The 25,996-nt window shown below is 45.1% G+C and overlaps 1 protein-coding gene across 1 annotated transcript; it reads right to left on the bottom strand.

The window, feature by feature from the left end:
• On the bottom strand, positions 1-25,328 carry ephb6 (eph receptor B6). The gene is made up of 19 exons (XM_036538323.1): positions 25,266-25,328; positions 18,881-18,945; positions 17,316-17,588; positions 16,725-16,894; positions 16,124-16,419; positions 10,608-10,763; positions 7,804-8,075; positions 7,367-7,448; positions 5,214-5,338; positions 4,530-4,692; positions 4,224-4,338; positions 4,063-4,118; positions 3,806-3,922; positions 3,220-3,467; positions 2,282-2,500; positions 1,658-1,834; positions 806-990; positions 503-658; positions 1-344 (listed from the first exon to the last, which is right to left on the bottom strand). The coding sequence occupies exons 1-19, from the start codon at positions 25,321-25,323 to the stop codon at positions 239-241; spliced, it is 3,039 nt and encodes a 1,012-aa protein (XP_036394216.1). The 5' UTR covers positions 25,324-25,328; the 3' UTR covers positions 1-238.
• Between the last annotated feature and the right edge of the window lie 668 nt (positions 25,329-25,996).

The following is a 25,996-nucleotide window of genomic DNA, read 5'->3' as shown; positions in this document are numbered from 1 at the left end:
GTGAGACAGAGGGATGGAGTGAAAGAATAAGAAGAGGGATAACAATTAGGGAAAGGGAGAATAAATGAGGGTGAATGAGTGGAGTGAAACACATTTTAAAAGACTGTTTTAACCTTCCCTCCACCATCTCCAACACTCCTGTCTGTGCATTTGTTTATTTAGACCACAACTCACACAATCCATTGTGCCATCTCTGCCATTGATTTTCAAAAGAATCTGATAACATGGTGGATTTGTTTTACACCTCAACCTGTCCCTGAGTGAGATGGGTTCTGAGCTGCTGGGCGGCATGGACGATTTTCCTCTGGTGACCCAGAAGATTCACTCCCAGATTCTGTACATCCCTACAAGAGCAAGGGAAAGACTGGTAAATACAGTAAATGCTGGCTTTAGACAAATTTGGTTGCTTTTACTGCCATCTGCTGGCCAAAAGCTGCAACTACAGTATAAGTTAAACGCGAAGCTTAAGGAAAGGATCTGGAGGATGGATATGAGGACTCACTCCATAGTGAGGGTGCTGACTCTCTCCAAGCTGTGCAACTGCGCTCTCTCAAACTCATCCTTGTATCGCTCCATTCGGAGGGCTTTCAGCCAATCGCTTACGGTCACCACCGTTGACAGGTCTGTAGGGGTGGGGCTAAGCAGTGGTTGGGTGGAGCTGTATGTTGGGAAAAAAGTCACATGAAATTTAGTCACAGAAATCTGAACCCACATAAGCAATAATGCATAGACATGCCGAAACTCTATTGATGCGTATATGAAACTGAACTAAGATAACCAAGATCAGCTGAGGTTGTAGTCTCACCGGGTCGGTTCGGTCTTGAGAGAGGCCGGGTGTCGGATAAGTCTGTCCAGTGAGGAGAGCAATGAGTCGAACCCGGGCCGATCCTGCCTATCTGCCTGCCAACACTGCAACATCAGGGAGTGGAGAGCAGGGGGGCAGTTATGGGGGGCTGGAAGGCGGTACTGGTCAGCCACTGCCTTCATCACCTGTTAAGAGGGAAAACGAAGGACAGGCACATTGGTACAGAATAAATGTACAGGCGAGATGTTCAGTACAGACTAAATGCGCAGGTGAACAACAAAGACACAATGGCAAACTACATTACATCATTGGCGTTTTAGCAGATGATCTTATCAAGACAAACTTCCATGGGTTACAAATTTTATATGGTATCCATTTGCACAGCTGGATATTTACTGAGGGACTGGACAAGTATCTTGTCCAAGGGTAGAGCAGCAGTGCCCCAGTGGAGTATCAAATCAGCAGCCTTTTGGTTATAAGTCCTGCTCCTTAACCACTCTGCTACACTGCACCAAACAGCACTGACACACAGAGAAAGTAGAGGACAAGCAAATCATGACCCAAACAGAGAGGATTATAGCCTATATACTTATGAGAGAGGATTGATAATGCTAATCACTGTACACACTGATTCTCAGAAAAAGACATAAAAAGTTTATACAGTATTTACACACTGATTTATTTTCTACAGTATTTACAGAATGAAACTGAGATAAAGGGTTAGTCCTAGACCCAAACTCACATTACTATCTCCACTGAGGAAAAATCAATTTCTCAAATCAGCTGTTAGTTATGTGTCCTTTTAAACCTTCCCAGACACGCTGATTAACCTTGGAGAGTCCTGTCCCTTACCTCTTGGTTGCTCATGTCCCAGTATGGGCGCTCCCCATATGACATCACCTCCCACATCAGGACGCCGAAACTCCAGACATCGCTAGCCGAGCTGAACTTACGATGCTGGAATGCTTCTGGGGCTGTCCACCTGACCGGGATTTTGCTGCCCTGTGAGAATAAGAGAGGGAAGGACAACTGTGTTGGATGACAGTTCAGTTTTAAACCGCTGCAATGCCCATCTAAAGCTCTATTTAGTTTAGTATCATCGTCTTTAGGGAAGTACTGTTTACTGGTTTACATTACATTACATTACATTACATGCATTAAACAGATGCTCTTATCCAGAGCAACTTCCACCACAATAGAACATAAGTGTATCCATTCAATTTAAACAAGCAACAGTGTCAGACCAGGCTAACAATGCTCCCAGACCAGTGAGTGTGAGCATAACACTATTCAAGCCCTACCTGACAAAAAGCCTGACAAAAGCCAAGTATACTACAATACAACAGTCCCTCTGGTACAAGATAATACTGTTTTCTGCAACTCATGTGCCCACTCAATTATAACACAGGGCTAGTACTGAAGGCCTCTTGTGATAAAGCAGGACAAAGCACACGACGTCCAAAGCCCTGCACGCACCAGGGAGGCGGTGTAGGTGGGCATGTTGTGATCCAGCCCGCGCATCAGCCGGGAGAGGCCAAAGTCGGACACCTTGCAGACCAGATTGGAGTTAACCAGCACGTTCCGGGCAGCCAGGTCCCTGTGGACGAAATTCCTCTCGGAGAGGTAGCGCATGCCCGCCCCTACCCCCCTCAGCATCCCCACCAGCTGCAGCACACTGAACTGCTCCTCATTCTCCTGAGAGAGAGGGGGGGGGGGGGGGGTAGACAGACAGACAGAGATGGGGGGGGGGGAGGACAGAGAGACAGACAGAGACAGAGAGGGGAGAGAAAGAGAGAGAGAGAGAGAGGGAGAGAAAGAGGGAGAGAGACAGACAGACAGAGAGAGACAGAGAGAGAGGGGGAGAGAGAGAGAGAGAGTAAATGAACCCCTCCATTCAGAGAAAGAGGTTCCCTGAAGATAACATTACATACATTGTTATCTTTTAGCAAATGTTCTTATCCAGAGCAACTTCCATAGGTTACAGGTTTTACGTGTTATTCATTTATACAGCTGTATATTTTACTGAGGCAATTCTGGGTTAAGTACCTTGCCCTAAGTTACAACAGCAGAGCCCCAGCAGGGAATCAAACCAACAAGCTTCCAGTTACAAGCCCTTCTCCTTACCACTACACTACACTGCCAAGTTCAGATATAGTAGCTAAGAGAACACTTCAGTACAGCATTACTTTAGTGAGAAACTAATCCCTGCTCTGTGAGCCCTGGGAAAGAACTGGCACAAACTGTTATAACGTGCTGACTGGTCCTAAGAGAAACTAAATTAATTTGATATTACTTGTAATGTAATATATATCAAATATAATTAGCATACACACTGGGAGAAAAACCGCAATGATGCTCAATTAATTAAGTTCATAAAAGGTGTCATGCATCATGGGAAATGTAGTCTGACAAACCCTGAGAAAAGCATCCAGTGGTCCATTTTCCATGTACTCAGTGATTATCCTCTCTGGAGGGGTGCGAGTGATCACCCCTTCCAGTTTCAGGACGTTGGGATGGTCGAACTGGCCCAGGACACCAGCCTCACTGAGGAAGACCCCCCTCTCGCGATCAGACACCCCCCAGCGCAGGGTCTTCACAGCAACCAGCATCTCTCTCCTGCCCATGGGGCGGTATCTGCCCCGGGACACCTCTCCAAATTGTGCTGAAGTGGGGGAAGATGGAGAGAGAGGAGGTAAGTATGGACTAATGGCGATGAGCTTTTGGACAAAGCACTGTTGCAATACTGAGCGGTTACTGTGACAGACGTGTTATTAGAAAAAAAAAATTCATGCTATACATGAGGAGAGGCAAAACACAGCATTGTGATCTCACAGCAAGGCTACGTTCTTTGGTGGAATTCACGGCTCGCAATGCAGTTCTGTCGTAATTAAGCCCCTATCCCCCCCCCCAAAACACACACAAGGGTTTGAAAAGTGTTTGAGTGCTTGATGTTTGAAAGCTTAGAAGAACCCATCTGGCTCAAATGATCCAGGCTCTTACCTGCACCAATGACCTCCTCGATCTTGAGGTGGGAGGGGTCAATCTCTCTGGCAAACTCTCGCACGGCTTCACTGGGGTCCTCATAAGTGGATGGGTCCACATAGTACTTCACGCCCCCTCCTGTAACATTACACAGTACAGCGACAGTGTTTTCCCATGTCTGGAGATGGCTGGTGATTAATACTGAGGGTACTCTCCAGCTGGAGAGGCTGATTTGCGTGTTACATAGCCCTACTTACAGGTCCACACACACTCACCTCTGGTACTTATGTATCGCTGTAATCTGTCACTGTACGGGCTTTCTCTGCGTTTACTGTAAAACAAGCAGGCAGTCTGAATGTTTGAATCTGGCAGTGTGCATTTGTCACTACGATCTCTCACAACAAAATTATTTGGACACCCAATAAAGAAAATTCACCTCCGGAAGACAAACACGATGACTATGGCTGCAACGACCAATAGAAAGGCGGCCCCGCCCATTACTGAGCCAACCAATAGAGGCAGTCGATTCTGGACTTGTTTAGAACGCTCCTCTGAGAGAGAGAGATAGAGGGAGTTAGACAGAAACAATGAGATGGGATTTAATGGTAAGTCAGGAATTACAAGCTTTTTTATTAATACTTATTGTTATTAATAATTAAAATAATAGTATTAAAGTATTAAAATAATACTTATTGTTATTGTTCTGACACTGAGACCTGAGTGTCTGAACTGTTGCACGTACCCAGGGCCAGAGTGGTGAAATAAATAGTGTGGCTGTAAGGCCCAAAGCCCCTCTCGTTCCTGGCCCGGATCTGAAAAGCGTAGATGGACCCTGGGGCCAGAGGACTCACTGTCACCGTGTTGGTCTCGCTGAACACGCTGACAGCGCTGTCCTCGTCTGAGCCCTGGGAGAGAGAGAGAGAGAGAGAAAGAGACAGAGAAAGCGAAACGCAGAGGTGTGGATTGAGTGCATATGGAAATGCAGTAACACAGCTGTGCAGAGCTGGAGGCAGTGGGACATATGGATGGAAGGGAAAAAAAAAACACAGAAAACACACGCAAAAAGGCACAGCAAAGCGGAGTGAGTCATTATGGACGGAAAAATTGCCTCGAAGCTCTGATATGTCCCAAGTGTGACCTCACAGGGATACCACAAAGATTTACAGTGAGAAGAGAGGCAGTGTAGCATAATGGTAAGAAGCAGGAGTTGTAACATAAAGGTTGCCAGTTCGATTTCCTGCTGGGGCACTGCTGTTGTACCCTTGGGCAAGATACTTAACCCAGAATTGCCTCAGTTAATATGGAGCTGTATAAATGGGTAATATGTAAAAGGAAAAACTGTAACCTATGTAAGTCATACTGGATAAGAGAGTCTGTTAAATGCCAATAATGTAAAGTGTAATATTTGAGAGAACGGGGCAGTTACTTTGTCGTAGTATCTCAGCTGGTATTCCAGGATGTCTCCGTTGGGCCTGTCAGGCTGTGGCCAGGAGAGAGTGATGGAGTCTGGGGCTCGACTCAGCTGGTGGAGCATGGGTACAGGAGAGGGCACTGAGGGAGAGAAAACAGTGTCAGAGAGCTGGGCTGTACCTGAACTGCAGTGACGAACCTGACAGTTCCTCTGTTGGCCACTTGGTGGCAGCAGAGCGCCAATGTGCTGCTGCGCCATATAGGCGGGCACTGTGTGGTTGACTTGTACTCATTGCACAGATTGAAATTCAGAACAGGAACGCTGCCAATGCCTTTTGAATCATGGCAGGGTTTGTACATTTGTCCTTATGCAACTGAAAATATGGTGAAAGAATAGAGAACCAGACACAAGAAACCTGATCAAGTCAGCCTCCCTTTCCTGTAAAAAAAAAGTCTCACAGGCTCTGTGCTGAATTGCCTACTGTTTTTTTTTTAACACATTAATAAACTAACACTTAACAGAACTGAATAAAGCAGTCATCACGGGCATCATCTGGACTCGCACAAACGAGACAGAAGTGTAGAGAACGTGCACATGGTCCCTCGTTTCTACAGGATGCCCGTTTAACCATCTCCTCCCTCCATCCCCAAAGGCTGGGCAAATCACTGATGCTGATGAGGCGTTAAATCTGAGCCACTTGAGTGCTGAATTACGGGGAGGTATTTCACAGAACGGGGCCGCTGCGCGCGGCATCGCCTTATGAAAATGGCTGCCAAATCATTCTCCTCGGTAAATCCATGATTTTTTAAGCATCTCTGTTCAGGAACCACATTATAGTATCTGGGGTCTTTTCTTCCCCTTTGATTTGCGTCTTTTTTTTCCCATTCTGGCAATTTGTCATTTCCACTCAGAGTCAGCCAGCGCTCAGGTTTGCTTTGTGATCCGATTCTCTTTGCCCAGAGCCTAATTATATCTGTTTTTTTTTTTTTTCAGATTGAGGTCATTGTTTCTGGTGATTGTTTCTTGTTTTTTTGCTGTGATGCTCCTGCCTGCGTGTGAGCAGGGCTCCTTGCAAAAGTGCCAGGCCCGAGGGGGGCTTTCTGTTCGGGAGATCTGGTCACTCGGAACGACCGTGTGTCCGCAAGATTCGGGGGCTTGGCTTGGTTTTAAGTAGATCCAGAGCCACATTGTTCTTTCATGAGTTCGAGCTAGCGCGCAACATGAATATTTAGCATGGCAGTATTCGGGGGCTGACTGCCTCGCCCCACAAGGTGATGCTGCGTGCATGGGAGAGTTCTGCTCAATTTCTGTTGTCTCACAGAGAATTTGTGACAGCAGAGCGTTTCTGTGTTGAGTTGAGGTCTTTCAGATTTAGCACAGGCAGTGCTGTTCGCCTTTAATTCTGCATTTTTATCAGGCTGGAAGGAGATGCATTGCTGGTTCAACCAAGTTACTCACAGCTGGCGCAGTGCTCCATCTCCCCTTCCGTCTTGCTTAATCCATGTCAAATCTATTCATTTATTTGTATGTTTAGCAAATCTCAGGGTTTATCTTTCTCCCTCACTGTTTTAATATCCTCTCCCATCTCCCTTCCTTCCTTCCTCTCCCTCAGCCCCTTTTCTGTCCCTCTCTTGAGTTCTCTCCCCATCTCTCATCTCTTTCCCTCTGTCCCCCCTTCTCTCCCCCCTCCCTCTCTCCAATCACTCTGCCCCCCAAACTTCCCTCTCTTTTTTCCCTCCTTGTCCTAATGTCTTTCCCCTTCTCTCTCTCTCTCTCTCTCTCTCTGTCCCTCCCTCTCTCTCCCTCCCTCTCTTGCTGGGTCCCTTGAACATTATGAGAGCTGACAGGATATCGTGACCCAAAGCCACCTGAGTCCAGAGAGCAATAGGAAGAAGGAGATGAGCTCAGACGCCAAGAGATTTTTATGTTTAATGACAGATACAGACAGTCATGCAAAATTACCCTGTTCATCACACACACACACACACACACACACACACATAATAAACTTCAGAGAAGATGAAGAATCAGAAATAAAATCTAAAACATGCTCATGTGGCCTGTGTGAGTCACAGTTTTTTACCCACTGTTTTCACACTCACACCTCCCACGACAGACATCTGTTTATTAGTACACAATAGTCAATGTGTCTACCTTCATATTCTCACCTGATTGGCTGGTGGTGAAGTTGATGCTGGCGAATTGTGGCGGGAAGGGACTTAGAGCTGACACGTCATTTAATGCTTGCACCTGTCAGTCAAATGCAGACAATACAGACAAATCAGCTATTTTCAACATAATGTTCCCTCCCTCCCAGTGAACATTTAATAAAGGGTAGGATATCAAGATCAAGTTTTAGGTCACAAATATTTTGCAATATAACATGTAGCAAAATGGACTAGAATGTTTTCGATTTTTTTACGATGAGATTCCTATACAAATTGTATTTTTAAACTTTATATCACCCCATTTATTCATCTGCCTCACTCAACAGGACCGACAGTATGTCAACACAGCTAAAACAGTATGCAAACAGCTAAAAATCCCAGTGGGATTCACCAAAAGAGTGGGGGTGCTCTGTGATGCCTCTCAGCGGTCCTGGTACCTGTATGAGGTAGGTAACTCGCGTGAGCAGGTTTTTGAGCGTGACTTTGGTCTGTCGGAGGCCGGTCTGGGTCGGGGTGTAGGTGACCGCCTCTCCGCACCACGAGCACACTCCGGGGGGCGTCGGCGAGGCGGAGGGGCAGATCCGGCACACCACGCCGTACCACACCTCACTCCGACCCCCCATGTCCTTGGGGGGCCGCCAGCGGAGGGACACGCCGCCCTCCGCGCTCTCGTACTCCCAGGAGAGGGAGAGCGGGGCGGAGGGAGGACCTGTGAGGGAAGGGGAGGGCTGTTAATCACAGGGACAGTATTTGTAATCTCCCTAAATCTGCCCATGTAATCATCCCCCCCGTTCGAACGGGCTAAATAAATCCTTTGCCTTCACTGTCACTGACAGGTTTTGTGTGCTGTGGAGACTCTATGGGTCCCAAACGTCACCTGGGAAGTGTAACCCATTGGTGATTGAATAGGTGAGTCATACTGCAAGGCTCTTTGAGATTTGTGTTTGAAAATCCTTATTGCATGTAAACGCTGGAAATTCTTATTAACATTATTGGTATTTGCACTATCCTGTCTGAGAAATACTGTCCCCTCTCTATCAATCCCCTCAACTATCAATGGTGTGTCTGTAAAAATATAAAAAGAATACTAAATAGAAAATGCAAGGAATATATTTCATGAATGTTGTCCTCTCCTCACTTGTTTTGTTAAACTGTCAATTAAACAATCATATTTCCCCTCCACCTCAAACTCAGGAGTCATAACCACCGTTTTCAAGGCTGGTGACCCTACCAATGTAGCCAACTATAGACCCATCAGTATTCTTCCAATCATTTCCAAGATATCTGAAAGGGTAGTCTGCAGTCAGTTAATTTCACATCTCAATATAGGCCATTGTCCTCTCTATCCTATGCAGTCTGGATTTAAGAAATACCACTCTACTTATCATACTACATCACAAGCTGGTCCCAGGCAGGAGCAACCACATTTAAACCATTATACACCCTCTACAAACAAACTTTAAAAACTCTGTGTAAAAAAAAACAGTCATCATTACCGTAACATCGAAAAGAAATATAGCTTGTTGACCTTCTGTAGTTCTATATTTTTTGAAGATGCTTGCCTGATGTACAAAGTTATTCATGACCTGGCACATCCTCCTCCTCTAAAAAGACATTTATCTCTTTCAAGGGAGAGAAAGGCTTTAGTTCGAGGTGATTGTGTGATTGTATTGACTTTAGTTCATGTGATACTATTCAGGAAGACAGTTTCTGGACAAATGTTATTTACAGTCAAGACAGGAGGGAAAAGGAATTCAGTACTTACTAACAGCACAGAATGTACAAGTTTCACAATTTTTAAATTAAGACTAAAAATTTTAGTTCAAGGTGACGCAATCATGTAGACACTAACATTTGTTTTGATATGGATTCTACTGCATGATAAATGTAGCTGTCCTTTTTTCCCCCCGTCCTTGTTTTGTTTGTGAATGTTGTATATTAAGCAGCTATGTTATGCTTCCTGCTAGTAATGTATTTTGATTTGCTTCCTGCCCAGGGACTGCAGATGCAAATTAGCTACATGGCTAAATACGGTGCAACTAATGTGTTATGCATGGTCCCTGCTAAATGAACTAATTAGCAAAATAATTTGATCACAATATGTGTAATAGATTAACAATATGTAACAATTTGTGACTTTCACATACTGTCTGTATGAATGTATTTTTGCATGTATTTATTCATGTATTATTATAACACTTTTCATGTGTGGCATACTGAATAAATATTTGTTTTAAATTTACGCCGTATGATGTTTTTGCAGATACATCTCATTTGTGAGTCGTACTGTAAACGGTTACGTCATGCAGTCACAGGCCACCTCCTCTGTGTTTGAAGTCACCATAATGTGTTGTTTTTTTTCCTCACCATTTGCATGGTCAGTCGTCTCTTCGTCTCTATTGCTCGCCGTGTTTCCCCATTGTTTTATTTTGCAAAACTACGTTTGCATTTACATTTACATTTATTCATCTGGCAGACGCTCTTATGCAAAGCGACTTACAAGTGAGGCAGAGCACAACACAAGCGAAAAGCCTTATTAGGGGTCAACAATATTAGAAGCAGTCCAGTACATTAGGAACACAGTTTTACCCGTTAGTCTTGTTCATATAAAGCAAACTGAAGGTGAATTCTGTCAGAGCAAGGAACCTCCTTGGTTAGAGTAAGCCATCTGTGTGCTTCTGGGAATCACGTACAGCACTGGACGCTGTTTGTCAGGCATCAGCATTAAATCCATTGGACATTACATTGGGCTGAACTGGACTGAACTCTTCAGGGCTGGAGCATGTGGCCACGTTGCTGCGTATCTTGTTGTCAGGGCAACAGTCTGGTGTAACGGTGAGGGGCAGGACTGGTAACCAAAAGGTCGTTGGTTCAATTCCCTGATGGGGCACTGCTGCTGCTGCACCCTTGGGAAAGGTACTTAACCCATAATTTCCTCAGTGAATATCCAGCTGTGTAAATGGATAAAATTGTAACCTATGTAAGTCACTCTGGATAAGACTGTCTGCATTACATTACATTACTTCATTTAGCAGACGCTTTTACCCAGAGCCACTTCCAAATAAGTGCATCACTATGCTAACACTAGTTATTGCATAGTATTACAAGAGGTCAGTAAGATACTAAGTTAAGTGCCAAACTAGTGTAGTGTGCTTTTTTTGTATCACATCTGCTATATGACAATGACGTAACATAATGTAATGCTGTGTGTTCCACTGGGTGAGATTTCACTGCACTTTACCTGTGCAGGCTGTGGTGTTTGCATCGTTGGGCGCCCGGTAGAACCCGCTTCTGCATTCGCACACGCGAGACCCCTCGGTACTGGTTCTGCTGTTAGCTGGACATGGTGAACACGGAACAGAGCCTGGCACAGCCTTGAAATGACCCACCGGACAGGCTGAAAGATGGGCAAGGAGAGATTATTATTACAGTGTCAAGCCTTATAGCATTGTAACACGGTATTGTTATACTATACCATTGGTCTATTAAGTACTATACTACTGTCATGGTGTTGTTACTACAATCTCAAGTAGTACATTATTGTAATGTTATGCTACTGGTGCATGAAAACAACAGTTCTGAAATACAAGTTCTACAAGCTGTAACATAAGAACAACAACACTTTTAAGTAGTATAGTACTATAAATTTAGTAGTGCCACAGTATCAAGTACTACAGTATTCTAACGTTACTACAATAACATGTTGTAAATGGATTATTTGCAATACTAAAAAATGCTAGTAGTTTGAGTGGTATAATCTTAAAATAACTGTGATTCAGAGACGGTAGGGGTTGGTGCAGAGTATAATCAACTGCTGGTAATTGAAAATGCTAAGGAACACTGTGACACTGTGTGCACCTTTACCAAAGCATGCACATAACCAGGGTAGGTGAAGTCACCGGGATCGAAACTGGGCCAGCTGTATGCACTATAACAGAATGTACTGTTGCATGGTGTATATTTAAAGTTACGTACACACTCTCGCTTACATCGAAACAACAGAGCATTGATCCTGATACTGAGCGTTAGGACACCCGTACACCAAGCTGAAGCTGAAAGCGCCTAGCACGTCTCCAGAGAGCTGATCCGCTGTGCTTATTGAAAATCATTTGTGTTAATGTGAATAACCTTGTTATGCCGACGTAACTCCACAGTTTGCCTGGGGAGTGTGTGTGTGTGTGTGTGTGTGTGTGTGTGTGTGTGTGTGTGGGTGTGTGTAGGTGTGTGTGAGTGAGAAAGAGAGAGACATGTAGAAGTGCGCATGGGCGCAGAGGGAGAGAGTGGAGAGACATTTAAACAGATAAAAGGCTTTCCGTGTTCTCACTTGTCAGTCAAGTCTGTGAGTTCCTTCCAAGACAACAGTGTGAGGCGGGAGGAGGGTGTGGAGAGAGAATGAGGCAGGGAATGTTTCCATCTATCATGCATGCTGTTGAAACACATTATCAAACGTGTTCACCTACGAGTGTGACACAGAACAAGACTTTGCTACAAAACTACTCTACATTGTTGCAATCACATCTGACAATACTGTCTCTCTGGTGCTACCTCCTCTCTCTGTCAGCCTATCAAATCTGTCTTTTTTCTGATCCCTCTCTGCCCTCTAGCCTTTTTTTTTCCTGTCAACCTTTTCTCCGTTTTCTGCTTCTCCTCCCTTTTAGATCTTCTTGTTTTAATACAAAGACGGTTTAATACAACTTAGAGCCATTAACGCGAGGAAGAGAACATTCCACTGCATTAACACTAAACACTTAAGAGGGAGAGAGAGAGAGAGAGAAGGAGAGTGGAGGGATTGAGAGATGCAGGGGGTTAATATAATATATGCACGCTGACTGGACTCGGCTGGACTGGACTGCTCTCTGCAGTTCATTAGCAGTGACAGAGACCGAAAAAAACAGAGAGAGAGGAAAAAGAGATGGCGGGACAGAGAAGGGGGGAGGGGGGCTAGAGATGGCGACACTGAGTAGGAGAGCCAGGGAAAGAGAGTGAGAGAGGGAGAAAGAGAGAGAGAGAGAGGGATGGCAATGAAGTGTATAATTTGGCGTTGACATGGTACTTGGTATTTAGATCACTGACCCAATTTCCCTCTCTCTCTCTCTCTCTCTCTCTCGCTCTCTCTCTCTCTCTCCCCCTTGCTCGCTCACTCTTTTTACTCCCGGCATTACAAACTGAGTGCCCCACACACACACACACACACACGAGCATGCACACAAAAACAAATGCAGACACACAATGTTGATACGCTCCAACTTGCCTTGCAAACACACACAGCAAACTCTGTTGGCAGTTCCATTGACCTGATGTTCCGTGATCTACTTTTAGATCACACTATGTATGGAAATACATATTTCAGTTTTTCAGATTTTCATTTTAAATCTATGAAAGTCCTCTTTCATCCTCTGTTGCTTGCATTATAACTGTAAATGTTTTATGGAATTTTATATAAATTACTCTGTAGACAATCTATAAATAAAGTAGTTTTCCTGGAAATATGTATTTAAATGTGTTTAGGGACCATCTATGCATTTCCAGTCCATAAATTGTATGTGTGTGAGAGAGTTCATGTGTGTTTGCACACTATGTGCGCGTGAAGTGTTTGCACACTATTATTTACATTTTTATTGTGCAAAATTAGACAATGACACTGTCAGTAATTAAATCAATTAAGCCCAGAGGAGACATGAATAGATGTTAACGAGGTAACCAAATTCCCAGTGGTGTTTTAATCTAGCAAGGTGACACATTAACACTGCAAGGCCAGAGAGCCCTAATTTACCATGAATGGTGAGAAGGAGCATTTGGGTGCAAGGGGTTGCGGGTTCAAAACCCTGCAGCAGACCTGCAGTGTCCAATAATGCAGTCTGGCAGTTGCGGTACTTAAATACTCAAACCTAGAAAGGTGAAGAAACTCCTATATATATTTTTTTTTTAAGTTCAACTTAAAAACCTATGAAATAATGTCAGTGTTTTGGGGCTGATTAAATCTTGCATGGAATAAAAAAAATCATACTCTTCCATTCATTAGAAAAACCTAGTGATTTTTCATACTTCAGGTAAGAGGTGCAATTGTTTTACATTCTCAGCCATGCTTTTAGTTGTGTGTTTTTGAGGACAAAAATGCAAATGAAAAACAGCCCTCTTGAAACTTGGCTTGTCTTTAATTTATCAGTGGGTAGATCAAAGCTTTGTTTCAAAGCCTCCCTGACTCTTTGAAGGAAACCTACGTAATTATTACACAGTCCACTTGAATAAAAAAACTCACTTTTCCCGCATACTACGATCTTTAAAAAATAAAAGCTCACAGGAGAATGGAGGTTTTTTTCTTTTCACTTTTGTTCAAAGTGACACGGCCGGCACCCTTTTTGTCTAACACTGGTCTCAGAGTAAGAGCATGCCCCAGTAGAGACGGGGATATTGTTGCGGTGTTAATGTTGCGGTGTTAATGTAATATTGTTGCGGTGTTTACAAATGACAGTGCATACAGTGCTAATGGGACTTTGATCACAGCCTGTTCCGTGAGAATATGAGCGCATTTTCCATTACGCTACATTGAGTGTTGTGTGATTAATTATGTGTATTACAGTGCATGATGGTGTCAGTGGTGTTCTAAATGAACAAGACCTTTGCCACTGACTGCCATTATATAATATTTTTAGCCCAAAGCTGTTGCTATGATTGCTCTGTCCCCGCCTTCCTTCTCTCCTTCCTGTTATCCCTACTATCTTTTATCCTCTTTCTGAGGATTTTGTCCACTCAGCTCCTTGAGTTATAAACTTGTGTCCACTTATCTCTCCCTTTTTTTTCCTCCATCCCTCCTTTCCTCCTCCTCCTCCTCCCCCTCCCTCAGTCTTTCCCTCCCCTGCGGTTTCTGTCACTTGTTCACAGACGAGTGGCCATTACATCACTATGACCTAAATGTGTCACATCTCCCTCTCTCGCTTTCCTAAGATTCCCCCAATTCTGTAAACTTCTCTTTTTATTTGTCCACCTCTCCCTCTCTGCATTAACCCTATCCCCCTCTGAAGCCTTGTTGCCACACATCTTTCATACGCGGCTCTCCGTTTTTTCCCTCACCCGTTTGACCTTTTTCCATTTTCGAATCCACAGATCCAACAGGTCCAAATGGCGGGATGTGTTGGGCATTTGCAAACGACCCCCTCTCCTAAAACAGAGCAACCACACAGCAACCTCCCAGCGTCCCCCCCCCCCCACCAGCACCCCCCCCCCCATACCATTCACACAGCAACACGCACACACACTTACATGCAGGGAAATTCACAGAGTGTTTGCCATCTGTGCCCCCTTGTCCTTATGTGCTGTACAATAGCATTGCACTGCGATGTCATAGAACAACATCTGACCATTAGCAGGAATCGGCGCAAACTACTTTTGCATCCTGGACTTTACAGTAGCTGTAGTAATACAATGTGCCGAACACACAAAGCTCAATCCTACACGGTAACACAAAAAACACAAAACAAGTGTGTGTTGCTAGAGAGCACTCCTCTTCCTCTCTTTGGCTGCTGTCTCTCCCCCGTCTGGGTTCTCTGTCAAACTCGGTGACTGATTGAAGTGGCGTGCGCCCCACTTGTTATTGATCGAGACATTCTGTGACACAGGGGAGGAGAGGGGACGCTGAGGACTGAAGGAGCAAAAGGAGCAAAAGGCTCAGCAGACTGAACAATTTGTCTCTGAGTGTGTGTATGTATGTGTGTGTGCGTGTCTGTGTGAGTGCTCGTGTGTGTGTGTGTGTGTGTGTGTGTATGTGCATGTATGATGCAGAATGTGTACTCCCAGCCCTTTGGCTGCCAGAACAAGTTAAAGACATTTTTAAAGGAATCCCCGTTCACAACACCACTTTCCTCACCGTCTGCTGCTCAGCTGAGTGTACACCCTCCTTCTCTGTTAGCATGCGTTTCTCCCTCCGTGTTTACATCAATCAAATAAAGCCACACGCTAACTTCTCTGCAGCTGCAGCTATCAGAATGCAACGGGTAAATGTGAAGCGACGTTTACACCACGCAAAACGGAAGAGTGTATTTGTCCATGTCAGCTTCGCTACTTCCTTCAGCGTCATTAGCTTCATTGTCATATTTGTGTTACAAGCTGCAAGCAGTGTTTTCAGTCCGGATATTTTTAACTCAACTCCGACTGAATATTCTTCCCTCGCTTTTATGTTCGCTGACAGACAGTAAGCGTACAGTATCTTGCTCACAGCATATAAAGAGTAGTTTGTCTTTAACACATGCATGTTGAGCATCAAACAAGGCCTACTTTTGATTTCAGGTTCCAGTATTGGATGTTACAAGCTGATGTCACTGTTCTGTATTTTGTTGTATCTGCTTGGACATTAGGGGGAGTAGTGGTTTAAAGGTACAGGAAGTGACCACACTTCCACATCAAAACATTGCAAAAACTCACAGAAGGATGTTTAGGGAGAGAATTTTCAGACAATCCCAACGAAATTATCCTAGGAAAACCGGTCTCATCCACAGCTACAAAAATCCCGATTTACCACTTCCTTTCCCCATAAGTTGTGCATGGCGTCTCCCGCAACCCCCTTTCTTTCACTTGTTTATGATGTCAAAGTTGGGGGGTGAACAACCTCGGCCCACAGCCAGGTGTAATCTCTTTGTCGGGCCCCAAGCCAAACGTAAGTACCACTATACCCGTATCAGTCACAACCTTTGTGCTTTTACTGCATGGAAATTCATATCAATGGAATCCAACACAGAACAGGAGAGAAACAATCAGACTGACCTTGGCAGGCTGAGCTGTTGTGGTTTGGCTCATAACCCTCATCACAGACGCATCCCCCGACCGGCACCATCCAATCCCCTTCTGCGTTACAATGCATCCGAGGCGCCGTCCCGCCCTGTGATTGGCTGTGAGGCACGCAGGTTCCCGTCACTGGCACCAGGGCTGTGGGCTCCGCCCCTGAGGGCGTGGCCGGATAATACGCTAGGTACCGGCTGGTGGAGGGGCAACGGCGGTAAAAGATGGACACGCCCATCAGGGACACACAAGCTCCGCTGTCCACGATGGCCAGAACGAATCTAACAGAGCGAAAAACAGGGAGTTAGTGAAGTGTACCCTCACTTACACACTCAAATGGACCGAAGGGAACGGAAGTGAAGTTGAAGTCGAGCAGTGGCAGTGTAGCACAGTGGTAAAGGAGCAGGACTCATAACCAAAAGGTTGTTGGGTCGATTCCCTGCCGGGCCACTACTGCTGTACCCTTGGGTAAGGTACTTGCCTCAGTAAATATCCAGCTGTATAAATGGATAACGTGTGAAATTGTAACCTGTGTACGTTGCGCTGAATAAGAGCTAAATGACAATAATGTAATATGAAGCGGTACCCGCTGCGAGTGAGAGGGGCGAAGCTGCGGGTTTTGACGTTGATCCGGCGGTGCCGATCCGGCTGGTACTGGTGGGGAAGACTGGGCTCCACTCGGCTGAAGCTCTTGTCCGCAGCTATGGTGTCAATTTTCACCCACCCTTCCCTGGTTTCCTTCTCTCCATTGCCAGGCTGAGCAGGGGAAGAGAGGGAGGGGAGGAGAGAGCAGAGAGGGGTAGAGAGGGAAGCATGAGGTCAGGAATAAGTCACAACAATGCTATGGGAATGCTGTTTGACCTGAAGAAGCAGAAGGACTCCCAACAGGGGGTCAACAGTAACAGACAAACTGAGGAATTCAGTCCTATACTGTCATTTTGCCTTGCTTTGTGCTTTACAGCTTGTCACTCTCTCACTTGAGGAGGTATTTTCATGAGTAAACAATTTCATGTCCAAAGGACAGATAGAGGAGCAGTTCTGCACCTGAAGCTTGATGACCTCACTCCATACATCCCATGAGCCAACAATCATGCTGATGCATCGTGGGTAATGCAGTTTGTGTAATGTACCGTAAAAAATGCATGGAACTCTACTGTATCGGCCCAAGGCTTTTCACCTCTCCTCCCCAGGTCCTCTCAATCTCCCGCTGTGAATCAGCCTGTCTGTAGTAGAGCGTGAGAGTCTCCCTGCAGGAGGGCGACGGGGACCTCAGGCTGGCGCAGTCCCGCACGGAGAACCGCAGTGTCACAAAGACCCGGGGAGCCGAATGGCGGTACAGGAAAGGTGTGGCCAGCCAGTTGTCCTGGAGGCGGGGGTTCTGGTTGACGTTGCAGACCTCGAATGTGCGGATGAGCTTGCCCCTGTCGTCGAGCACGCTGACCTCATCCCACTGACGGAGAGAGAGAGGCAGAGAGACGGAGGGGCTGATGGAGTGTCACCATAACCGAGGCCTGTCAGAGAGGGCTCATACAGCACGCACGCATGAATACGGCGCCGTACTGAAAGCGAAAATCATTTATTTATCATTGGAAATACCTGCCATGTATTACCATCAACATAAATGTGGAAAGAGTCCATATAGACGTTTTCAGACCAATAGAAAGCGTGGATGCTCTTAAAAGTTTTATTATCCAGCCCGGAGCAGGAGACAAGAAAAAGGGGATGGGAGCAAAACTGCAGAATCAGGAATGTCACGACACACGCCGGAGAGTTTGTGCGTGAGGACACAATAGCGTGTGTAGTCCTGTGCGTGAACCTGCATAAATAATGTAATCTCCCTGTTTGGAGTTTATCAGTGCTCCACCCCTCACCCACCCCTCTCTTCGTGTGAAGGGGATGGATAGATGCAGGTGGATAGATTGAAAAAAAGGGGGAGGATTTAAAAAAAAGACACCCTGCAAACCCTGTGACCCCGTTCACATTATTTCACCAGAAACGGTGCTCCAGCAAAAGACAAATCTGTCTTCTATGACGGAGCGGAGCAGGGATAAAGGGAGAGAGAAAGGGAGAGATGCGGAGAGAGAAAGAGAGAGGGAGAGACGAGAAAGAATGAGGGAGAGAGGGGGAGAGAGTGAAGGTTAGCGCACTATAGGTCAACGGTGCACAGCTCCTTGGGGGCAATCGGCACAGCAGATCTCATTGGTCAGTTTGTGTCGCCAGCTCCTTCTCAGCAATGGAACGGACTTTACTCATCCAGCCCGACAAATAATGATGTCACCTAAGGAGCGCAGGCAGAAAAGAGAGGAGAACCCCCCTCCAGGCCCTCAAAGATAGAAGGAGAAGAGAGGAGGATGAAAAGGTGGAGAGACACAGCATTGGTAGACGGAGAGAGAGAGAGAGAGAGAGATAGAGAGAGAGGGGGGTTACCGCAATGCTTGCTTCTCTCGCTGCGTCTCTCTTTCTTTCAACTCTGTGCCCCGGGTCAAATAACCATATCTCCGTCAAATAATCACTTCTCATCACGTTCCCTCCCCAGGAAACACACGTACACAAGGCACTCATACACGGATGCCTTAAAGGAACTGATGTGAACAAATGTGTTTATGTTAATTGCTCCCAGAATAGACATCACAACGCAAAATAGGTTTTGTTGCTATTTGTAATTATCAGAATATAAATGCTAATAGATATTTTGCTGTTAATACCAGAGACTCGTGTTTCTTTGCTGTGTTGTACACTCACCCCAGTGTCAGGATAGGTGACCCAGCCTAATTCAGATGTAGTCTCTGTGGTGTCCAACAGCATCACTGAGAGAGACAGAGAAAGAGAGGAATGAAAGGATACACTATGTAGTTGTTCTTAGATTTCATATTGCACATAACTGCTTTGACAATACTGCTTTTGTCTTACCTGCCAATGAAGCACCATTGAATTTAACTTCAGTGAAATTGAATTAGAGGGATAGAGAGGGTGGTAGCTGTTTACTGTTTCTATTAAAGTATGTAGTTGTCATGGCAGCACTGGTAGTTATATAAGTATTACAACTGTGAACGATATTTTCATGATGAATGAAGTATTTCAGAGTTATGAGTATTGCTGATGTGGTGCACAACCAGTGCCTTTCACCCACGAAAGAAAAAAAAAACTATGGTTCTTGTCATGCTCTCAAAACCTTTTGGTAGCTATTAATTTGCCTGACAAATTTCTCATTTCTCATTAATACTCATGAAACCTCTCGTTTCAGACAGCTACTTGCAAATAGAAGTTGTTTTGATGCAGGGAAGAGATACATTAAGACAACCATGGAAAAAAAGTGAATTAAAAATCAGTTTAAAGAACGAAGTGTTAGTCCAGAGGAAAAAAACAGAAAAAGAGTAGAATGAAAACTTTAAAATTGCATTAGATGAGACTTGAGAATTTCAACAAAATGTCTCTGAATGAAATAAAAAAATAGAGGAAACACTTATTGGGTGTTTTATTGAGTAATGCAATTAACTGATAAATCTGAGAACATTCTTTTGAAACATTCCAGCACGTGATCACTCAAGTGCTGGAATGTTTCAAAAGAATGTTCTCAGATTTATCAGTTAATTGCATTACTCAATAAAACACCCAATAAGTGTTTCCTCTATTTTTTTTTTTATTTCAGTTTAAAAGAAAAAGAGGAGTGTTTCTGGATTTTAGCACTGACTGGAACACATTACAATTTCTTTGCCTTTGAGAACTTGAGTGGGGTTAGATAAAACATGCATGTGTTTTATATAGACTGCAGGATTGCACTGGAAAACAATACATACACATTGTGAGAGAGAGAATATTGATATGGTACAAACATAAAATAATTAGATAAAGTGTGTGAAAGGCAATATGATATGTACAATCCAGCCGCTTCTGTTTACAAATGAATAATTTCCCCATCTCAGCATTAAAGTTTGATAGTTTATATTTATTTAACGTGGCATTTCTTTCCACACAGCAGATGGTGTATTTATTCTTCTCTTTCCCAAGGACCAATCTGAAGAATGAATCATGTGAATGATGATTACAGTAGTAACGTAAGAGAACTGATAACTTGTCCAGTTACATTAACCAACGGGGACACGGAGAGGAATAATATCAGTTCTGAGCATTGCCTTTTAAGCTGTGCTACAACAATAAAACACTGATCTTGTTTTGTGGCTTAGCATTAAATCCATCCTCCCTCTCTCTCCTGATTTGAGAAACTGAGAATTTCGCATGGCATACTCTTTGGTCATGAAGATAGACGCACTGCACACATGAGGGATTGGGGTACTGCAGAGGTAATACAGACATTCCCTTTTAGTCCCTTCTTTCTTGATGTGCTTTTTCATTACTTCATCTAATCACATTTTACCGTCAAGGTCTCTCTCTGTCATTATTTGTAATCATATTTTATTGTCAAAGTCTCTCTCTGTCTCTCCCTCTCTTTCTCCCTCTCGCTCGCTACTGAATGTAAATAGATTCTTTTGGGATTACGCTCCAGATGGAGACCCCCTCAAATCTCTCTTGCAAGCCCTTATTTCCCCATCTGATATTTCCTTCTACCCCTCCTCTCGCCCGCACACACCTCCAATCCTTTCAGATTAATTATTGCAGCTGATCTTTTCGTGTTTTAAGCACTTAGGAAATCACACACTCTCACACAAACACATGCACAAGAGTTAACACTGTCTTTACAGGGACTTTTAGAACTGACATGCAACATCGCTGTTATTATTACGGCAGCAGAGACGTGTAATTACAGTACACACAGCTTTTTTATTCTTAATGTCATCATATATTAAATCGGGGTAGATGCATAATTAGAGGAGGGCTGTTGGATTGAATTATATTTTTATGTGCCATTGCAATTTTTATGAAGGCTCAGAGCTGATCTCAGATCAGCTTTACTTCCAGTGGCACTCAGACATAGAAGCTGGCTATAAACATCGAGCCATTTTTATGCAGACATCTGTATATTGTTTCCTTGTCCCATGCGTGTGACACAAACTTTGTCCCCAATGGAGGATGAAAAAGTGCTGTCTCTGCAATCCCTCCCTAAGTGCAGTATTAATGCATTGTGCTATCTGGTCACTCTCTCAGTGTATAAACTGCTTTAACCCCCTCTCTCCACCTCTCTCTCCCTCTCTCGCTCCATCTGTCCCTCTGTCTCTCTCCTCCTCTCCCTCTCCCGTTTTTTTCTCTATTATTTATCTCTAAAGTGACACTGGGTTTTGGAGGAACTTAAACAGGAGATACGTTTTGTTCCATTATTGATGCGTGGCACTGTTTGCATGGAAAGGCTCTGCCAGCGCCGGTGGTTTAAGTGCTGAACTCCAGTCAGCCATTGTGAGTGCGCCGCAGTGGCCCACAGTGTCACAGTGTTAGGCATAATTAGTCCTGTTGGCCAGCATCACCCCCCAGCCAGGCTGTCTAAATGGCAATACAGGAGAAGCTCCCACTTGACTCAGCCATTGTGCGAAGTCCGTGCCCTTGCTGTTAGGACTCATTGTCCATGTTCATATTAACATCCAGGGTGTAGGTGCACGTTTCATGCTGCGCATCTTTCTGTTTCAGTGTTAATGTAATGCTGTACACTGTCATAGTTTGGGGTGCACCCCCTCCCCGTCCTTCCCTCTCTCTCTGTTAATATGCTCCAGATGTTAGTATCCACAGACAGTCACACCAGGACAGAGTCTCCACCATCATTACTCCAAACCACAGGCTGCATGAGAGGAAGATTACGCTTATTCATCAGTGCCGGAGAAAGCGCACATTCCAGAGGCATCAAGAACTACACCCAAAAACACGCTGGAACGGGACCACAGAGCAGGAATCCCTCAGCCCTTGCGCTGCCACGGGTTGTGTCGAAATCAAATGAGGCGATCGCGCTAGTCTCTCTGTCCTCTTCGGTGGGGGGCCGCGGGACCCGGCCTCGGATGTGGGCCAATGTCAGCCTCTCACTGAGGGGGGGCTCATGGTTTGGCAGTGCGCACGCAGCCTGTGAATGGTAGCGCTTGACTCATCCACACAGCTACACTACGGCCCTGCCCGTGCTGACATCACAAGCCATGGCCACAAAAATGCCCTGCGTGAGGAAAAATGCTTCCCTATAAAAAACGCCTTTGGCCCCAGAGTAGAGAGTCCTGTCAACATACGGCCTTCCTCCCCACACACACACACACATGCACTACCCAAGAACACAAGCACACACATGCACACACAGCCACCCCCACCTACCCACCTACAACTGCCCCCTACCCCCTTCCACACCCACACACACGCGTGCACACACACACACACACACACACACACACACACATGAAAACAAACACACACATACACACACAGCCACCTCCCCATACACACCTACAACTGCTCCCCCCCACAACAAATATACACTTATAACTCCCTACACACACACACACACACACACACACACACACACACACACACACAGACACAACACACCCAACCACCTTTCACAGACGCACCACAGTCCTGGAACAGGGGTAAGGGAGACCACAGAGCATGCCGTGAGCCCCCATCGGCACCTTGCATCAGGCTTTCTGCACTGTCTTGGCACAGACATTAAAGGATGGTTTAGCAGAGCCTGATTATTTTAAATCTTCCCTGTTTATCTGGGTTAAGATGTGCGGGACTGGGACACATCGTGGCAGCAGACCCTCCCACCACTAGGCAGAACACCGATTATCACTTTATAAAGTCGTGAGTCTGTGCATCAGCTCACTTAGGAGCCTCTTTCCAAAAAAAAGCTACTTTCACCTGGTCTTTGGCGCTGGATAACAGCTATGGTGTACTTTGTGGGACCACACCCAGAAAGTACTCTTTTATACCAGCTCAGGAGGGCAGGCAATCACTTCCAGCCACACATGTGCACACACAGTCACACACACACACACACACACACACACATACACACGCATACACACACGTTTACACACGTTTACACACACACACACACACACACACCATCGGACATGGTGTTTTGGAACAGAAAGGGGATGGGGGTGGTGCAAAACACAGCACAGCAAACAAAATTACACCGAAGCGGAAGAGCATCACAGCAGGCCAATGAGCAGAGCACAGAAGAGCGTGTTAAATACAATATGCCTCCTTCCACAGCCACCGAGATGAGCAGTCAGGCAAGCAGCTGTGTGGCTGAGCGTCTCTCAGAGCGGATTCGTGCTCCTGGAGACAACCTGCCTGAAAATGACACAGCGGTTCGCTCCCAAATTCACACCTGCGAGAGCGAGAGCTGGAGGTGTGATGTCGAGCGTGGGTCTGGAACTCTGGGCCAGGGCCCCGGAGAGGGGCAGCGGGGGGGTGGGCACTGCACAACCCCCGATGATCGGGAGCAAGACTACAGACCAGGGTTCCTGCAGGGCTCATAAATGCCTGATTCAGACCTTCAGTGGCTGATTTGCCACATCATGACCTTGGTGGATTTTATATATATATATATATATATATATATATATATATATATATATATATATATATATATATATATAATGTATGTATATGCATGTATGTATAGACCCCTGTCACCCTTGAGGACTGACATTACAGTCATCTCTGTATGGTAAAATGTATACAGTATACGGCCAGCGGTGTAGCATAGTGTTTAAGGAGCAGGACTCGTAACCTAAAGGTTGCCGGTTTGATTCCTTCACTGGGGCACCCTTGGGCAAGGTACTTAACCCACAATTGCCTCAGTAAAACATCCAGCTGAATAAATGGATAACATTGCAAAAACCTGTAATTGATGTAAGTCGCTCTGGATAAGAGCATCTGCTAAACGCCAATAATGTAATGTAAAATGACTGCATATGTGAAATGTTTCTAAATATATACAGATACGTAGTTATGTGAACACTTATTTTACCGTGGGGGATGTGGTATTGGGCTAATACAGTATTAGCGCACTAAATCAGTCAATATATGAACTCTGACAGTGAGCAACTGGACCTCCCCCCTCCCTCAGTTTCTCTTATCCCTCTCTGCTCTGTAAATACCAGCTGTTATGCATACAGTTAAAAATGAATGGAATTAAATTCAGCCATCTCTCTCTAGGACAATGACATACATAAATCTAGACTAGAAGCTCTGCAAATCCGCAGCAGCGCACATGCATATGCACAAACACACCGAAAAAAAAAAAAGGATACCAACTGCACAGTGACTCACGCGTGCAGACTGCCTTGGAAAGAAAACACAAAGGCATCATTCACCACAGAGGCCGGGCAGACAAACGGACACACATGCTCATGCACGCATGCACACACGCACGCGCTTGCACACACACACACACACACACACACACACACACACGCACGCACGCACACACACACACACACAATGCACATTCGTAATGAGTCATTGGACTCTTACTCAGTCTTCTCACAGCAACCCACCATGCACATCTGACAACACAGATACACAGAGATACATGCTCTCAGCATGCAGTTATTAAGGCTGCTGCATAGATTCCAGTCAGGGTGCCAGGAACTGCAGTAAAAATGAGTTTCCATAATGATCATGAAGCTTTGAATAACATTCAGAATAACATTCATAACATTTAGGATTGAGAGAGAAAGACTTGGGGGGGGGGGAGGGGGGTCCACTCTAAAACATCTTGACAAAGTCAGAAGACAGTATAGAAAGAAAAGAGGTTGATATAATATCTGGCAAGGCTGGGGGGGGGTATTGTTTCTGAGCTGATTTTTGATAATTTTGCTATCAAGATTATAATATCCCAGATGGGCATTAAGGGGTGAGAGGAAGGCAAAGGTTACAGACCTCCTTGTCCAGCTGTATTAAGCTCTGTTTAGTATTATTGTGTTTTTAAAGCCCCAACGGCACACAAACACTTGCGACTTGCCATAGGAGTCCTGTTCGGATAGCACCGAGACAGAAACGCACATACAATGCTGGGGACCACAACAGCAGTCAAACGCACTCAATCACTCATCTAGCCACACAGAAGGACTTGTATGGGTCCACACACACACTCACACTCACACACACACACACACACACACACACACACAAACACACACACACGCACGCACATGTACACTCACACACAAAAGTCCTTTCTTACCTTCCTCAGCTGAATTGGGCTGGAGAAACAGAGAGAGAGACAGAAAGACACTCCACATCTCCACTTGAAAATAACACTAACAGAAGAAGGGAGGGAGAGAGCTAGAAAGAGAGGGAGAGAGAGGGAGGGAAAGAGGGAGGAGGAGTCTGCCTGCTCTTTTTATCTGTAAGTGAGAGAGAAGGGAGACAAGGAAAGGGGGATGGAGAAAAACAACAAGGTAAGCAAAAATAGGAGAGTTCAGCTTTTACCATACACAATGAGGGACAGAACCATAAACAAGCATCACACTCTTTCTGGCAGTGAAAGTGTGGAACCAAGGGAGTCAGAAACTAGTTTGGCGGGTCTGTAGAACAAATGTCTAGACACGCTGAAAGAACTCTCTCTCTCTCACTCGCTCTCTGAAATGGGTAAGACTCATGGCAGAAATAAATTATTGAAATAGTTTGGCATGCAATGGTACAACCACTATGTCAGACTAAAACAATGTATGATTGTGAGGGAGTAGAAGAAAGCTCCCCCCCCCCCCCCCCCCCCCCCCGAGTCTGTCTTTTTTTTTTTCATTGTGCATCACCACATTTTGCACTTTTCTCACTTAGCAACTCTTCTTCCTCCTGCCTCCAATCTCTCTCACACAACTCCACATTTAAATTCTTACATGGCCTTCTCTTATAGACAATTTGCAGGCACGCTATTCCACTGCCCATGGGCAATGTGCTTTGCAGTGAGTCTTT

Source organism: Megalops cyprinoides, chromosome 10 (assembly GCF_013368585.1).
Source record: "Megalops cyprinoides isolate fMegCyp1 chromosome 10, fMegCyp1.pri, whole genome shotgun sequence".
NCBI lineage: Eukaryota > Metazoa > Chordata > Actinopteri > Elopiformes > Megalopidae > Megalops > Megalops cyprinoides.
The sequence above is the reverse complement of the archived record's forward strand: the minus strand, read 5'-3'. Positions and strand labels throughout refer to the sequence as shown.